This window comes from Dermacentor andersoni, chromosome 6 (assembly GCF_023375885.2).
Source record: "Dermacentor andersoni chromosome 6, qqDerAnde1_hic_scaffold, whole genome shotgun sequence".
Lineage (NCBI taxonomy): Eukaryota > Metazoa > Arthropoda > Arachnida > Ixodida > Ixodidae > Dermacentor > Dermacentor andersoni.
In genome coordinates this window covers 158,577,374-158,596,065 of record NC_092819.1, presented here as the reverse complement: position 1 = coordinate 158,596,065, position 18,692 = coordinate 158,577,374, and the positions used below count along the sequence as shown (strand labels likewise).

The following is an 18,692-nucleotide window of genomic DNA, read 5'->3' as shown; positions in this document are numbered from 1 at the left end:
TAGACAGCGAAATTATGGAATCTGAAGTACGCGCTGTCCTAAACAATATCAAAACAACAGCGGCGGCTGGCGGGGACCGCATCACCAATAAAATGCTACGGAACCTAGACGATCGATCGGTTACTGAAATCACCAATCTTTTCAACATCCACTGGAAAGAGGGAACTATACCCACCAGCTGGAAACATGCAAACGTAATTTTCATACCCAAACCAGGCAAGAAGCTGGAGCTAGAGAATCTCCGCCCTATCTCCTTAACCTCTTGCCTGGGGAAGGTTATGGAACACGTCATTCTTAACAGGCTAAACGAGTACACTGAAAGCAATGGGCTGCTGCCCCATACGTTGATAGGCTTCAGATCAAATCTGTCCACTCAAGACATTATGTGGCAAATTCAGCAAGATATCCTACATCCGGGCCCTATAAGAGCCAGCCGTACAATTCTAGGGCTGGACGTGAGTAAAGCGTTCGACAATGTGTCACATGCTTCAATACTCACAAATCTAGCCCAAATGAATGTCGGGAAGCGCACTTATAGCTATATTACAAGCTTTCTCAAGGATCGCACTGCAGAAATACATTTTGGGGACATTAAAAGCGGACAATTTCAATTAGGTACAAGGGGCACCCCTCAGGGTGCGGTCCTCTCCCCCTTCCTTTTCAATGTGACCATGCGAAACCTGCCTCCATTACTGGAAAGGATCCCGCATATCAAACACTCCATCTATGCCGATGATATCACCATCTGGACAAATAGCGGTTCCGATGGAGAAATCACGGAAGCATTACAAGCAGCCGCGGATACCGTACAAAATTTTGTGCGACAGAATGGTCTAGCGTGCTCGCCGACAAAATCGGAGCTTCTCGTCATCCGTGATAAATCAACGAAACACGCCACCGAAAGGGACGCCACCTCCCCTATACGAGTCAGTATGGAAGACGGCCCAGTTCCGCCCGTACTGACTATAAGAGTCCTGGGCATGCTAATTCAACATAACACCCATAATTCTGAGGCGATTGTCCGATTACGGACGACAGCCCGCCAAATATGTGGCCTAATCAGACGAGTAGCCACACGACACCGCGGTATGAAGGAGGCTGATATCTGCCATTTGACGCAGGCTTTCCTGATCAGTCGCGTCGTGTATTCCTTCCCTTACTACCACCTACGCCTTTCTGACAAAGAAAAGGTTAACAGCGTCATTCGCACAGCTCATAAAGCTGCCCTTGGTCTCCCGAGGTATGCGAACACTGAACGATTACTTGAGCTAGGTATATACAATACCCTAGACGAACTCGTGGAGGCCCATAAAACAGCCCAACGTGAACGACTCTAGCGCACCGCAACTGGCAGGGTTATTCTAAGCAAACTCGGGCTGAATCCCGTTATGAATTCAGCAGGAAGAACAACATTACTCGGTGCGGTCACACGCCGTTTGGTTATAAAACCGTTACCTAAGAACATGCTCTCTGGGAGACACGATAAGAGGCGGTCTGCCAGAGCCAAGGCCCTTCAAGAAAGGTACCAAAGCAACCAGCACACCGCTTATGTCGATGCAGCAAAGCAAAATCACCAAACTTACGTAGTGAGCGTCGTGACCGGAGAGGGAAGTATCCTCAACGCCGCGACCATAAAAACAGCGTCCACCGTGGAAGCGGAAGAGACTGCCATTGCTTTGGCCATCATGAATCCCTCCGTGCAAACTATCATAAGCGACTCCAAAAGGGCAATAGTCAACTTTTCGAGAGGCAGCATAGGCGTCTGTGCAGCGCGAGTCCTACGGGACTTTAATAATGAAAACACTGTTGAACTCGTATGGGTCCCTGCCCATTCGGGGAATCAAGGGAATGAGGAGGCGCACTGGGTAGCCCGAGGTCTAATCAACCGGGAGGTGTGCCCCTCAGACTCGGATCCCATGGATGAGGCCCCGACGACATACCACGAAATAACAAACTATTACAAGCAAAAAAGGCGAATCTACCCGCCTCCAAACGCAAGCCTCACGCGAGCGCAAGCCTCAATCCTGCGTCGAATCCAAACTAAATCGTTCCCCAGCCCACATTGGCTAGCCATAATTACCAACGGGCAATGGAACCCAATATGTCAAAACTGCGCAAATCAAACATTGGCTACCCAAAATCACATTCTTTGGGGGTGCGAGGGCTTACCCCCTCCTAGGTCGCTCCTGCCAGCCCCCTCACAACAGACGTGGGAGGAGCTGCTCAGAACGCCGGATGAAAAAGTACAAAAAGCCCTCGTTGCCTGGGCCGAAACGGTCGCTCCTCGTGAGGGGCCATCCTAGGACTCGGGCCTGCCAGATCATAACTGAGCAGAGTCTCAATAAAGTTGTTACCACCACCGTAGTTGTTTTGTACCTATTTGAGCACAATTGCCGAGAGGTATCACAGAGAAGGAAAGGTGAAAACTTTTAAGAATTGAAGAAGATAGGGTTCGTTTTGTTTGTTATCCTAGAACAGGGAAACACGAGGAACAGAGGTATGATGTGGATGGCAGCTAGCGATGTGTAGGTGCGGGCAATGACCCAAATGGCAGAGTAGAAGACGGATTGGCGCATTCCAGTCGCTCTCAGAAAAAGCGATGCTGGCTTCAACGCTGTGAGACGTGACAAGCAGTGTCGTTGCTATTGATTTATTGTCGGTTGAGCTTGTCACTTGGAATTCTCGTAAATGCGCACCAAAACCAAAACATTGCGAAACAACTCCAACAACGTTTGTCAGCAATGCCTGAAAATGAATATATATATATATATATATATATATATATATATATAGGACAGAGTGCCCTGAGAAATCTGACGCAAACGGACGCTTCTGTATTGTTCAGCAAAATCGCGAAATTAATAAAGAGAACAGTGCTCACCCTGACTTGTTCTTCTCCTCCTTTTTATTATCATGCTGTCTTTATAAAGAAAGATGTTTTAGTCGCTTGCGTTTAATAACTTTCGCGTCTGCCTAGGCTTCTCAAAAAAGCCCCGTCCCAGCGCACTAATGCAAGATCATTAGGTTCTAGCTTTCTGCTTGAATAGCGGCCTGTGGGATAATGTATCTTATAAATGAAAAACACGCTACACGTCTTTGACGAAGAGACAGGCCGCTAAGCTAAACATTGATTTCAGCGCATTGTGTCGCCATGCTTGTTTCCGGCGCGCAAGCACAAAGCGAACACTGTTAAGCGTACTAGACTTTGTTCGTAAGCAGCTTATGTATCTCTCTCTCTCTCTCTTTTATTTTTTCAGAGAGCACAAAAGAGAGCAGTTCATACAATAGTCTTTCAAAATTCTCATAACGCGCGTTCTCCCAAAAAGGAGAGTACACTTTGCTCTTTCGAAATCCTAAGCTTCCTTGTTTTTCACAATTAAGGCGTCCATCATGGTTTCTACTGGGGCAAGATACGCTGCCTAACAAGCGCGGTTTTTTTTCATGCTCCATGTTTCCACAGAATCAGCGTACTTGATGCAGAAAGCAAGTGCTAATGCATGGTAATCTGGCATTTGCCCCGAGAACCCATTAGCAGGATTTCCAAGACGAGCTAGTGCTAAGGCGTTTTATGTTTTCGGAAAAGCCGTTATAATTAAACTCGTGCGCCCGTCAGTAATATTGTAGGGCTTGTAAACGTTGCGCGTTGTTGGCACGCTGGCTGTTAACGTGCAACAGTAAAACAAAAGCGCGTCGTTAAAGGGACACTAAAGGCAATTACTAAGTCAAGCTAAAGTGATAGATTGGTGCTCGAGAATCTCTAAGGCGTCAATGTTATCGCGAACAGAGCCTTAATAATCGAGAAAGTGAGGTAAATGCAGGGCATGATTAGAAACTCCCCCGGGACATTCAAGCACTTGCCCGATGACGAAGGCACTCCTCAGCTAAATTCTGTCACTAGTGCTGAACTACTCGTTGCAAAAAAAAAAAAAGAAAAAAGAAAAAAAAACATCCTTGTGTTGTATCATAAAATGATATAGAATGCTACTTGTCCAGTTCTATTTCATTTTTAGAAAAAGAAACTAATTCAAAATACCGTTAACAACGACGAGGGAGGTCGTAAGGTTTTGCTTGCGCTGGACGCTGCGCCGCCCACGCTTTCGCGTTTCAGCACTTTCCCACTCGCGTAGTGCTGCACTGGTTTTGCTGGCTCGCGAAACGTGCACATACTACCAGTAGCAGGCAATTCAGCCTCCATGTGGATGCCTGAACAGTCCACGCCCAGTTGGTCAAAAAGGAGTTGCAGTGACGCGTCTGCCGCTCTGGATGGATGGATGGATGGATGGATGAATGGATGGATGTTATGAGCGTCCCCTTTGAAAAGGGGCGGTGGGTTGCTCCAAAAAGCTCTTGCTAATATACTGCCTAATGTCCTACCGAGGTTAAACAATACAAAAAGAAAAAAAAAGAACACTACGAACTCACACAACCAAATTTTCTGATCCCCTATTGCAACCTGTGCGTTTGTACGTCTCCGTTTTTTGTCGTTTCGCTACTTTTATTCCACCAATCCTCCAGTCTTCACTCAGTACCACCGTCTGTCCGGCGCCGCTTCACTCACCAACGGCAGGCAGCAAGCGGTGGTGATGGCGCATGCAACATCACCACTCCCACAGTTGGCGAGAGATTTGAATTTCAAACGAGGCATTCGGACGCTTCAGATGCACTTTTCTCGTTAACTAAGTCTTTTCTAGGCACAAAACAAGCGTTACGAGGTTTCTGGGATGGTATTTAAACAGTCTACGTCGACTTAGTATTTACCTTTAGTGTCCACTTAAGGAAGCAGCTGAAGAAGGGCATTTCGATACGTTTGGATATCATCTTCCGGTTCGTTCGATAATTTTTCGTTCCTCCTCTCATTTTAGTCCCTTCTGTGTTCAATAATTGGTCATTCTACGCCCACTGTCCTTCCAGTGGCGCCCGACCAATATCCATTTCTCTCAAAAACTTACAAAACAATTACACCTATATAGCGTGCATTACTTTCACAGTATTATCCCAAAATATTTTGAGCGGGAAAAAAATTTTTTTTGCGCCTCTGAGGGCCGTTTCAAGTTCACGAAACGGTGGAAGACCAGGTGGGAAACAAACATTTGCCAAAACCGAGCCTCTCACACATTCTTTCAAAGATTTTGCTTTCATTACAAAGAGTTTCAGAGAATGGCTTTGTGTTTTTTAAACCCTTATCATCGAGATAAAAATGCGCAAATTATATGCTTCTTTCTCGTAAATTTTTGCACAAGAAACGGTCACGGAAAGAAACTTGAAATTATTTTTATTGAGGCGTCCCTAAAACGAGCTATCTTCTAAAATTTTATTTTCGCCGGCGTGCTGCGCACAGGCTCTAAAATTAAAACCTTACTTTGGCAAAAATGCTATTTTGGCCCATCTTTATACGTTGGTAGCACACTAAGTGGTCCATGGCAAAAATACGCAGAAAAACGGATATAATTGCGAATGATGACAATTTTCGCTGCGGAAGTTTTATTCTAAGTAATTTGCGCTTGCACCCAGAAAAGATATTTTTGAACTTCAGTCCCACCATTGCAACATTCTGGTTCGCGCTTCGAGTTGACCTCATAACATGTTGCCGGAACACACAAAACAAATTGAATTTGCTGTGCAAAAAAAAAAAAAAATTAAAAATGGGTATTGTATCCGCAGCATAAGGTTATCGCTTCTTCCTTTTTCGTACCTAATTCTTTATATTTTATACGGGGGGATAATTTTTAAGTTCTACGTAATTTATAAAAATTCGCTTTGGCATACAGCATAAGTGTTGTTCTTGGGCTGGATTACTTGCAGAGGCGGACATCATAAGCACTAGAAATCGAAACAGACTCACCTAATTAACAAACGTTCGCTAATGAACTTCTTAATTAGTTACTTTACAGTCCGTATTAAAATTTAGAAATCGTAGCCGGTGAGTCTGCAAGACGTGTCCACTTGAAATTAATTTTCAGGATGAGCCTAGCTTAGAAATATTATTTACCAAAATGCGGGAGGAAATACGTGGGCGTTCAAGTCACTTTTGTGCTTGAATACATAACAGAGGGTTTTGTTTAACAAACTAATCAGAACCACAGTGCACTATTTCGGCGAATTTGATGCACATATCTCGGAACTAGTGTCATTCTGGAAATTTATTCCAAGTGGATACGCCTTCTAATTCTAGAACATACTACTTAAGGGACAGTACAGTGAAAAACATTTCACGCTCTTTTTCCTTGACCATTCCGTGTGAAAAACTTTCGAAAATTGTTATAATTTGCGCGTTTTTGCCTGAATGTTATGGGTTAAAGAACATAAGTATTTTGTGAAACTTATGTAATGAGAGAAAAGCGCCCAGACTACTCAAAAACGCAAGTTTTTAATGAATGCGCGAGAGAGCCTATTTGCGAAATATTTTGTTTCACACCGAGTTCTCCACCATTTCGACAAATTCAAACGGCCCTCACGTGCCCAAAAAGCTTTTTTCACTCAAAACACACTGGGAAAATACTGTGCAACTGATGCTTATAAACGTGCAATTTTTGGTATTTTTTAGAGAAATTAATATTGGTAGAACACCACGGCTGGGACGGCTGGCGTGGAATGACCATAACAGCTGAAAGAAACAGGCTAATGAGGCAGTAATTCCTAGTACCCTTATAATAGTAATAAAGTAAGTACTAGTAATAATAGTAATAGAAAAGAGAAGGAATGCTCGTAACGCTGTTAGACGGGATGTACCATTCTTCATTGCCAAACTTGTTTGCCTAAACTGGCAGCGAACCCGACAATAAAAAAGAATATTAGGGCTTTAGAAAGCACAGAACAGGGAACCTTATTCGATGAGAACAGTTTTCTTTCCAAATACCTGCCATGAAAAAAACTAGAAAGCTTTATATTTCAGGCAACATATCTCTGAAAACTATCAGAAATAAATAAGGCAAAGCCGACTCTCTTTATCCCAAAATGTTACTTAAGTGAACGTGGATAACGACTAGAGATTACTACCAGAGAAAAAATTGCAGTGTTTTTTTTTAGCAGCTGCACAAAGAAGCAAATATGTAAGTATGGTTTTTTTAATTCTCCTAGCCCTGTAAGTACCAGATGCGGAACGTTTGTCAAAGGTAGGCCCCTCCGTAATGCTCAGTCGCACCTGAAGTTCGCAAATGGCACCTCTATTCGACGTCATCCGTTATGGCAATTGCGCAACTCAGACAAGCAATTTCAATCAAATTGCGAAACCTGACCGGGAACGTATGACCTGGGACGTCTAGGTTTCTTCTGCGCCGTAAACTAAACAATTCCAATTGATTATTGTCAGAAATTTAAAAAAAATGAGGTGTACACTTTTCTAGAAGTAAAAGCACCTCTACACTAGGTTTAACCGAACACCACCAGCAGACGTTCTGCGAATGACGACTGCACTGAAAATAACACGAAAGACGTGCAAATTAACTCGCTTTATTCTGACGAACAAAGAGAATTAACAACATGAGCTGCGAAGTACAACTTTGATCAGGCCTTTCCGTTGTAATGGAGATGGCCAAAATAGTTACTTTCACTCCGCCTCACTGCGGTTATGTTAGCACCTAAGCGATTACATGCCCACCGCGGGGCGCTCGTTATTTCAGCCGGTTACGTTTTGTTAGTACATCTTTCTTGTGCTAATTATACAGAAGTATTGAGAATGTTTCTGCCATCCAGAAATTCTTTAAGATATTCAACACATCCAGAAATTCTTTAAGATATTCAACACAACGTAGCATTTGCGTTGTCTGTAGCCAGTGCGGCCTTGTTTCTATTCCATACAGCTTATCTTTGAACGGGACTAGAGTCTGTGAGCGCGGAACTACTTTCGTTGCTTGAAATTATAAGAATCAGCATTATAAAATAAGTATTATAGTATAAGGTACTTGCAATATAGATGCAGCTTCGTTTGCTTTTGACTTTTTTATTCCAGTGTTGCAGATATGTACCGCTTTTAGAAAGTAGCTGGCGGCGTCAATTCTTTAGGGATCTCTACACAGGACACAACGCGGATGTGGCACTATCGCTGCCAAACTCAACATCACAGATTCCATATTACCCTCGTTTTGGGCAGCTCAGGGGTGCCACATATAAGACCAAATCAAGAAAAACCCTTCAGCGCTCCACTTTAGCTTTCATATTTTGCTTTGTCTGGGCTGTCAGCTTAAAGGGAAATATCTTATGACTTGCAGAGCGTAATAAACTGGTAGAGGTGCTTGTTTAACTTAATCTTTCCTGGATTTGGAAGGAAGCAGTTTGCGTAATCAGCATGGGTCTGTGTAGTTGGCTGTTACCTGTGGCCATGTCTGCACGTATGTCTCATTTATTTATTCATGTTCTGTCCCCGCAGTTCATTCAGCTTACAGAGTTGGGTAATGATCTGAAGCTGATACATTCAGAAGACATGATTTTCAGAAAGCAAATCCTGGCCTACACTTGCAGGGTTACGTTCTAGTCCTGCTAGGCAGAAGCTCCGGCACCAGGATTGCCCTTGTAGCTGAGGTAATGAAATGCGTATGGTGGCGCCTGTATTTTCGTATATAGTTATGAGAACAAGAACCTAAATGGGAAATATTTGGTGTACATGCGTCTACCAGCAAAAAACTATTAGAAAGTGCAATTTGTTTATGTGGGAAAGGGATTTTGAGCGAGACACATTTCAAGGATTGTATCGCTCGTTCTCCCCGCCCTTGCCCCGAGTTTCATTTTGAGTATTGTGCTGCCAAGCCTTGCAGATTGTAAGCACGGATCTCTGCGTAATTAAAATTTAATTATAGGTTTTGACATGTCAAAACTAAGATATAATTATGAGGCACACCATAGTGAGGGACTCCTGATGAATTTTTCCACCTGTGTTTCTTTATGGTGCATCTAAATCCAAGTACACAAGTGTTTTTTTTTTATTTAGCGGCCATCAAAATGTGGTTGCGTGGCCACCTGATTTCGTTCTACCGCCTCAGGTTATCTCTACTTAATGTAAGACGGCAACATTTATTTAGGAACCTTACCATACAAGCTGCATCGTAAACGAGGATAACGCTCGACACTCAAGGAATGGGCAGGCTCTAGAAATGTATGCGGTATGCTACACAAGCATACACCGCCAGTACAGTGGGCCAGACTGACAACATCGCAATGCAGTGTGGGACATGCGCCACGTTATAATGCGAAGGTGCAGCACAGACGCTGCCTGCTTAAACGTGCACTCACCAGTGGTAGCAGAGGAATGACAGCAGAAAGAATAAACAGCACAGAACTTCGGCTCGGCCCACTATGCTGGACACCTGCGCCACAATGACGGAATGAAATGACCGGGGGTCGGGTCACCGCAATGCCAAGTCGAAATATGAAGGTTATGAAACATGCGCAGCTTGACGCAGAAAAACCTTAAAGTAAAACGCAATATGCGCAAATAAGAAAGAAAAAGAAATCTCGTAGCACGAGACAGCTTTGCTTTTAAAAAAAGCCGTCTCCCTGAAAATTCGTTGAGTGGCGCCGCATAGAGCACAGGAAGGTGAAGCGCACATTGTTGTTACAATTATTAGAAATCTTACAGCGCGAAAAAGACACTGGACTCCGAAATGCAGCACAAAAACCAAACGCGATAATGTGGTGTGTGTGTTTTTTTTTTCTCCGTCGATTTACTTTTTGCGCTCTAACTTCTTCAATAATGAAATAGCAACTAGCCCAACTATCCATCCTATTGTTGACAAAAGCAGTACAAGGACGAATACTCTTTCTTACAAAAAAAGTGGGTTTGTACCAACGCATACTTATCATTATGTTTTAAGGGCCCCTCCCGAGGCCACATAGCCCATTTCGGTTATACGCTGGAAGTTGTTACGTGCCCTCTAGCGAGCATGCCCTGCAAGAATTTTTCAAATTGGTTCATTAATAGCTGAGATAGGAATATTTCAGTGTCGCGAAGCCGTGAATATACGTGACTATATAGCGGTGTAAGTCAACGCTACACAAATACTAAAGCAGACGCAGCCAGATCACAGAGCTTGAGCGAGCGCTTAAACACGGCACTAAATTACATGGTTTTGTTGTCTGTGCGCGCGACTGCACAACGTAGCAACAAGCAGACGATAGGGAAGTACATCTCTCTAGCTCCAGTGCGCAGTGAAACAAAGAGAAGCAGACGTTCGGTTTGTAGGTTTTATCATTTCTCAAAACTTTATTTCCTCTATTGAAGCACCACCTCAAACAAATAACAGATGTTTCCTCGAATTATTCTCAAAGTCACGTGCCACTATGAGTGACGTCACAGCACTGCCGTGTACGTAGGCGCACTTACGCGATATACGTCGACTCTCCGGGAGGGAGCGCGGCGCCCGTGAGGAGGAGGGCACATGGCGTTCGGTTTGAAATTTCAGTTCTTTCAGCGGTGCATAGCAACGTAATACTTCGCCCATAGGATCGTTAGCGCGCATTGTATGCACGGCGCTTGTCAGGTCAATATGGCCAGACCTGGTGAAGGGCCCTTTGAGAAACTCCGTTTGACCAATTTTGACCGATAAGCAATATTAATGGGGAAAAAACAGAAGTTCACAGAATTAGTTCACAAAGGATTAGTTCACATTCGCCCAACGCTGCTCACAGACAGCATACATTTGTATCTGCCTCCTGGATCTTCTGCTCCGAAATACGCCCGTCTTTCAAACAAGATAATGTGGCATTCGCAGGAAGCTTTACCTCGAGGTCTCCTATCTAAATACATGAGAGCGGAGAAATCATTTCTTTTTCTTTTTGCTGCTGTTGTTGAGAATTACTGCACCGATTTTCATGACATTTGTGGCATTTAAAAAAAAGTTAAAATCACCTTAATTATTATTTTTAATTAGGCACTGACTTTTATTTCCAAGAGATTGTGAGAAATACAGAAATAAAGAAAGAAATAATAACTTAAGAACTCCGTAATTAAATAATACTACGGATTTCACAATCTTGGAAACCACACATAATTTTGCACCTGAAGCTGACAAAGTTGCGTCCATATTTTGGTTCGTGCGGCACACTCAAAGACAGTGACAAAGAGAAAAAGTACCACGGACATGCGCTGTCTCGCAAATGAGATCCCGCATTTTTTTAGAGCGCGCAACTCAGTGTGTTTCTTTTCTTTGTCTTTACCTTTGTGAACGCCGCACGATCTGAAGGATAAATGCGTACCGGCTTCCTCAATTTAGAGTTCTATAGTTAATGGATTATACACTGCTCTGGAAATACCACTAATTACCACTATTATACATCTAATTTGCACCAAGTATATCACTAATTGGTGAGCAAGACTACTGCGAAACCATTGTTAACATAGTAACGTTTTCACGTAAGCTGTAAACGAAAACAGCAAAGCTGTGAGCTCCAGGTGCTTTAACAGATGCATTTACAGAACCGTGATGCCGGTTTTTGGTTCAGGGTTACGAATTTTCAACTTCGCGCTGCACTTCTATTGAAACTCGCCAATTTGCGGGAATTCGCGTTGAAAAATTCAAGCCCTAATTGAAACTTTGTTTCCAGCAGTCACTATAATTTGCCGATTTCTCAAACGCAACACATTTTTTTGCAATAGGTTCACAGGTTGACTCATGAATACATTTCTGTGCTTTACATGTATCTGAATAGCGAAATGAGAGTTGGCCTTAGCCTTGAGCTTGAGATTTAATGTTTGACGTTATGTTCTCTAATCAGGCCAGTGGAAGATGGTCAGAGAAATTGTCTCTATAGTGCGGCATGCCTGACCCATCTTAGGATTCTAATGTCGGGTAGACGTCCTTCCCCCCGAGCCTCTGTGTAATAAAGTTGTATGAAATCACTTTGCTCTGTGCGGAAACCTGGATTTGAAACTGCGGTCTAGCGCGAAAATGATATTTTGGAATTAATTGGCATAACCCAATGGATACTGTTTGCACTCTTTGTGGCACTAAAGAGCACCATAACACTGTGCCTGATTGTTAATGTTCACTAAGTTTCACGTCAAAGTGCTCAAGCTTTGATCCATCACAACTATAACCGGGGCACTCTTGTGCTTCTTCATGCAACAGAGCTATATTTATGGCGAGTTGCCCGATTCCTCCTCACTTCATTGGGTACCCGACTCTTTGCAGCGTAGACTCAACATCGCAAAATATTTTCTGTCATAATGGTATGTCAATGCAGACGAAACTGGGAGCGTATCGGATAATTAATTCCGCTAACTTTGAGAACGTTTCGCGGGCGATCGGGAAACGTCGGTGTGAGCCACTTATAGGCACAAAAAATTATACGAATACTACTTGTGTTCTTCAGCCGTTTGCAAACAATGCCAAGTGTAACTGCTTTTTATTTTTCTTGTTAATGCTTGACAAAGTTGTTTGCTTCAACGCGGCTCCTAGGGACAATATCACAAGTGGTGCAATACCACAACTTGCAGTTAGCTCGTGGAGCCGGGAGGGACACAGAACTGGAGAAAATAGATTACAGCCTAATGAGAAGAAGAAAAAAAGGACGAACACTTACAGCCTCAGTGTGCACAGGATGTGCAGCGAAGAGCATCGCCGCGAAGCACGCATGGATGGCACTTATCCGCATGACGCAGCGGGCGACGACGGCCACCAGCACCGAGCATGCGCAGTGCAGAGCTACGTTTACCACGTGGTAGCCGCGCACCTGGCGTCCGTTTGCGTAGTAGTTGGCTCTGTGGGAGAAAGGGTGAAGACGCTGACCAGAATTCCAAGAGCTCGGACTTATACCATATTCATCCGTTCATTGAATTCAAATTTTCATTATCATTAGACAGAACTATAGAAACCCTTTTTCATCGATTAAGGCTAGGCACTGCATACGCAAAGAATTTCTTACACAGAATTGGCCGAGCGGAAACCCCCGAATGTGATTGTGGATTTGTAGATGAAGATATATATCACCTCCTTCTAGATTCCCCACGTCACGAAACACCAAGATGCCGACTTAAATCAACCCTAATTAAATTAGACCGCAGACCTTTCAGCTTAAAGAAACTTTTGGGTCCTTGGCCAACAACGTCTTTGCAGAAGAGCGCTTTAAGAGCACTAAAGACTTTTCTTGAAGACAGCCGCATTGTTGGACGTTATTAACGCGTTTATTGTTCCTTTCATTTCATTGTCGCTGCATATATGCATGTATTTGTGAATTATGTTATGTTGACTGTTTTGCTGTGACTATACGTGATAGTGCGTTTACACGGTGAATGTATCACCCGCTGACTAGAGACTGTGTCATTAGGCGACAATATCGTTTGTATTTTTGAGACGTTTATCTACATAACTGTGGAGACATTTACCTTGTATATTGCATGTACCATGTGTTTATTACGTCATAGTCTTTCTGTGAAAACGTTGCGTGATAAGTACTGGTGCTTCCCTGAAAAGATTATTTCATATGTAATATTGTACCCTGTATGCTGTATGATGGAACCATTCAAAAGATAAGGAGTAGCAAGCGCCTTAAATTGTGCGTCAACATCTCTTTATATCATATCAATAAAAAAAGAAAGACGCTGATCAGAAACGGCTATAACGCGCGGCTCTTTCGACCGTTACCCTAAGAAAATTGTCGTGACATGCAATTCACTGATACTGCAGCTCCGTTTTATAATGAAGCTTTCCTATTTGTCATTGCAGCTTTGTTCACATTGGATGCGAAAAGCAGGTTTTATTTACGTAAGCTACAGTTCGCCTGGCAAAAAGAAAACACTTTATATTAGAGCACGAAACACCTCTTTGTACAGCCATGCTATTTTAGTATACAAATTTTTAAAAGCCGTACAATGTTGATATTAGACTATCACAGTTTTCTTACTGCGATTTATATGAAATAATTTGGAAGTGCCAAGAAACCTAAACAATTTGGCATGTCTGTTAGGCTCACAAGGAGCGCAGTTATCTTAGGCTGATTGTCTCGTGCAAGTTTGTTTTCTATTATATTCTTTTGTCTTGTTATTTCCTTAGGTTGCTCTTTGTTTTCGCCTTGTTCGTTGTCTGAAGCTGTGTCCGTTGTTGAGCAACTTGAGCGCCCATGTCGCGCCACGCTTGACTTAAACGAAGCTATATTTAGCCTCGTGCATGGTGTTCAGAGAGGCGTGACTCAACAGTATACCTTCGTCCATGACAGCAGGAACGGTGGCGTTTGTCAGAGCTACGTCGTAGTATGTATAATTGATACATCAAGGCCAAACTGGTTTTCAACAGGAGTTAACAAAGCCTACAATTCTGCAAACTGTCGCAGAAGTTTCGCGCTTGTTATAGCACCGTGCATTCTAGCACTTATTTTCTACCGTGTTTGTGCGCGAGTGATACCATCTGACAGGAAAACGCGGGCTGTCACGCGTAACAAATCGTTATTTTGTGATAGGCTCTGAAAGTGTAGACAAGGCTACAAGAAGGCACGAACAAACGCTCGCTGTATAAACAGGCCCCGTACATTAGAAACTTGTTAGGGAAATAATTACACAGCGTCCATTTCGCCGTTATAGCGCCGCTCACCATTACTAGCTGATTATCGCGAAGTAGATAATCACGTGTCTACCAACCACCTGCAGCTAACGACATGAGGAGCTGTTACTTGCAGCAAGAGCACGCTGTGATGAGCCCGTGCGGGGAAAGATGAAATGAAGCGCAGCGTCATTTTAAGAGACCACGCACATCAGGGACTGCGATAGCCCGGTGTAAAAACAAGGCTCAGTAGTGAAGAGTCCCACGCCTCGTTCCTGACGATACGTAAGCAAACAGCGCCTATATTACGGCAACCCGCATTACGCAAACGGTGCGGCTACCTCTGATGGGAAGGTCCGGCACTCTCCGCACAGCATCGCATTCATCTGGGCTTTCAAAGCAAGGACCACTGTTGTCTGCAAGGCTAGTCGGGTGGCGTAGTTTGAAAAATTGTGCAACACTTCCCCAGGAGTTGTCTGAAGGCTGTTGCTGAAGGCTGTTGCTGAACTGTTGCCTGAAGGCAACCTACCAGAAAAAAAAAAAAACTTTTAGCTTGCCGAGTATCGGTAGTGAGTACAAGCATATCTGGCTGATTGCCTGCATCCTACACTGGATGAGAGGGAAAGCGTCACTTCTAGTTCTGTAGCAGGAACACGGGACGAGGAAAAAGAAGTTTGTCACCTGACTGGGTGTTCTCTTTGAAAGCATGGTGCGATGAGGCGAACCGATGCAAGGTCTCTGGCTGCAGTCGTATCCGACGCGTGATTTACAGCAAAAGAAATGCATACGTATCGTCCAGATAGGACTGTATATTTGCCTTTACAAATTACGATATGTTCCGGGAAAATACGTTTTTTTTTCTATGTTTATGTCACTGATCGGGCTTACATCGATGCGTTTTGCAGATTCAAATAGAAAATAAACATTTTTTGGGGGTATTTCAATGTCTCTTTTGGAACGTTCTATTTTCATGGGAAACGTGCAGGGAATGAGAGTGAATACATATTGTTGCAGTATGGTATGTGCCAGAGGTCCGACGAAGCACATATATGTTGCGTTGCGTCATCGGCTAGCTGGTTATCCTTTAGCAGCCAGGAACAGCGCTATGGACAAGCACCAAGTGAAGGCACATAAAAGAAACGAAACCGTGCGTTAAGATGTGCTTTATTTATATGGCAAACATTTAATTCCGGTGAAAAATATTTCATAAGAGCAATTTCAAGAGCCACGGAGTGATCACGCAACCACAAAAGGCTACTTCGGTGTTCGATTAGACGCGTGCGAGGCCTTAGCCTAATTAGTTTAAAACTTAATGGGATTTTGTAGATTAGGCTATTGTGAAATGCAATTTCGCATTCAGGTAATATCTATCTCTTCTAGTGATCCAGGTCAACGATTAGAATAGTGCCACCTGCCACCGGGGATTTTGAGAAATTATGAAAAAAAATGAAAGCACCTGATGTATTATCGACCTTGCCCCTCTTCTGCGTTCTCACTCAGTTTCTCTTTCCGACCCGAGACAACGGTTCTCTGCCGACTGTGGGTCAGTGCCACTTTTACAAAATCCTTTGCTTTCCGCATCAAAAGGGAAGACACTGCTGCATCTGACCACTGCGACGACGAGGAAACTATCCAACACGCTCTTTGTCATTGTCCCCAATACAGCGCACACACGCAGTCGCTCGCGACCACATTGGAACGTCTTGACGACTGGCCGCTTTCGGAGCAGGCAGTCCTGGAACAGCGAACTGTATAGTCGTCATACCACACAGCAGGGGAGGCATTCTTGAAGTTTTTGCCTTTAAGTGCCATGGCCTCTTAGAGAGGCTCAAGCTCTCTTAGACGTTCCCAATTTATTCTGTTTATTCTTGTTGTCTTTGCTTTTTCTCCGCGCTTGTTTCCGCCTTTCATTTCCCCTTACCCTTGCCCCAGTGCAAGGTAGCAAACGAGAATCTTCTCCGGTTGACCTGCCTGCCTTTCCCACCCCGTTTAACTTTCTCTCCCTCGCTTTCTCTTGGCACTTCACGCCGAAAAATATTTTTCCTATTGTTTCCCAGTCATTCTTGAAGCCCTGAATGGGAAAACATGTGCTCTGTCTAGACTCACAATATAGAGAAAAAAAATTTACAACTGCCTCGCCTCTACGCCTTTCTGGCGAATCGTACCGGTGCCACAGTGACGAAAGTCAGCTGCAAGAAAAAGATCGGTAACTCCTGCTTAATATGTAAACCACTGCCGTCTTCACTACGTATACGTTTTCTTTTTCTGAGGTAATATTTCACGTCCTTTAACTCGCGTACATAAAGACCGGCCTGCTCAAAGAAACCGTCCTTTCTTTTTTCGGAGAATTATGCTTCCTGCAGATGATGTCTTTCATCTTTTGAGCGGACTTCTTTCTTCTTACTCTACGTCGTTCATGCGCTATCAGCGGAGGCCAGACTCCCCGTAGTTTCTGCGATGTATTTACATGTCCTTTTTGTCGAGTGTCAGTCCCCCTCAAAAGGACTCGAGCAGCGAATGCGTGTGCGGCAAATCTCCCTCGCTCAAAAGAACAGATGGCGCAAATTCGAGCACTGACTTACCGAGAGTGCTGGAAAACAGAAAAAACGAAGGGTCCCTCTGTATAAGCCAGAGCTGTTCTTTTTGTTCCTGCATCCTTTACAGAAGGTGCATTTCATATTTCTTGCTAATTGCGTAACACGAGAAAGAGACTCAAGATCGAAAGCATTGTTCAAACAGCCGTAAGAGAGGAACACTACTATACGCAATTAAAATGTAATACAAACGCAAGGTATTAGGCAACCGGGTGTTATTGCTGTGCTGTTGACTGGAAACGACACTTCCTTTAGCCCGAACATCTTCTATGTTGGAGAACGGAGAGCCGCATAGAAAATAATGCGAAAGCAGAACTTGGTATAAGAATCGTTTTCTCGATGATTGTACGCTCTATAAGTAAGCCTATTTCCGGTACTTGCAAGCTGGGATGCAAGGACGTCCATTAATACATTGAAAGACTCAAGGAAATAAATGACGCGCGGGAAACAACCGATCGCCGCTTTCCCGTTTCGGTTTCTCGGTTCATTTCCCGCTTTCGCCGTATTTGTTGGTGCCCGTCTTTAGCCTCTTTACATTCCATGCTTGGATGAGCAAAAGGAAAATGTTGATAACTGTCCGAATACAGTTTCTTCGACCCACTTCTTGACAACTTCCTTTGAAATATTATGTGCTGAAACAACTCTTGAGTAATGCGTTCACAGTAGTTTCATTTGTGACATATGATAGTTCATGTCGCTCCTGGAGGTGCTTTCTGCAAAAACTGTTTCATATTTTGGTGAGGTCAGTGTCGTAGAGAAACCAGGATATGGTGGACAACAATTATACATTAAACTAATAATATTACGAATTGGTCTTCAACAATGCCTCAAAGAAGAGACATGGATGCGAGAAAAACCGATAGGTAAATCGCTTGCTAAACATACGGTTTGCTACCCTACACCGTGAAATGTGTGCAATCATATAGGAAAGTGGATAGAAAATGCAGAACGAAAGCACATGTGCGAAAGAAGAGGCGGGAGAGTGTTAGTTGTTTAAATGTGTCACTTGAACGTGCGAAACTCAAACCATAAGGCCTTCATTGCTATATGGTTCGAGTACCCTGTAGGCCGGCATTTCTGGATTCTCGTTGAGACATACTAAAACATTTTAGAGGGATGGTGCAAGTATACGCTTTGGGCTCTAGAACGCCTCTTGTGACATAGCCAGGAATGTGCCAAAGACTGCAGTTTGGAATAGTGAACACGTTGTAGAAGCTTTATGTTTATTACAAGTCCATAAAATGTAAAGGCGATATGTCGCATGATTTTATTCCCCACTCATGCTTACTTGTCGCACCTTGGCAAGGGACTCACACTGATTTTTTAGGCTACACGCCAACTACGCAATGTATATCGCAGGCATTTGTGTGCCCGTCTGCAAGCATTGCGTGTAGTAGGCAGCTGTAAAACAGCTGTCAATAAAAATGTCTCTCAAGTCGCACTCTAAGACACATAAAAACACATTTACATGGCAATTTTAGATGCGACATCAGCAGCAACAACAGCTCCTTCGAGTAGCGGGGGAGAGGGACAGGAGAGAGGGGAAGAACGCCTCCTGAGATGGTGTAGATGTTCGCTCCGAGGGCATCGATTAATCCCCGGGCACTTGTTATAAATGACGACGAGGTCCATA

At 43.7% G+C, this 18,692-nt stretch overlaps 1 protein-coding gene across 1 annotated transcript in view; it reads right to left on the bottom strand.

Annotated features, from left to right (window-relative positions):
• The window catches only part of LOC126523738 (protein O-mannosyl-transferase TMTC1-like), a 111,607-nt gene that overhangs the window by 45,485 nt on the left and 47,430 nt on the right, over positions 1-18,692 (bottom strand). Inside the window, exons 2-3 of the mRNA XM_072288872.1 lie at positions 12,514-12,691; positions 9,226-9,299 (exon numbers count right to left, since the gene is read on the bottom strand). Coding sequence (XP_072144973.1) covers positions 9,226-9,299; positions 12,514-12,691 — 252 coding nt within the window. The remainder of the gene's footprint in view (positions 1-9,225; positions 9,300-12,513; positions 12,692-18,692) is intronic.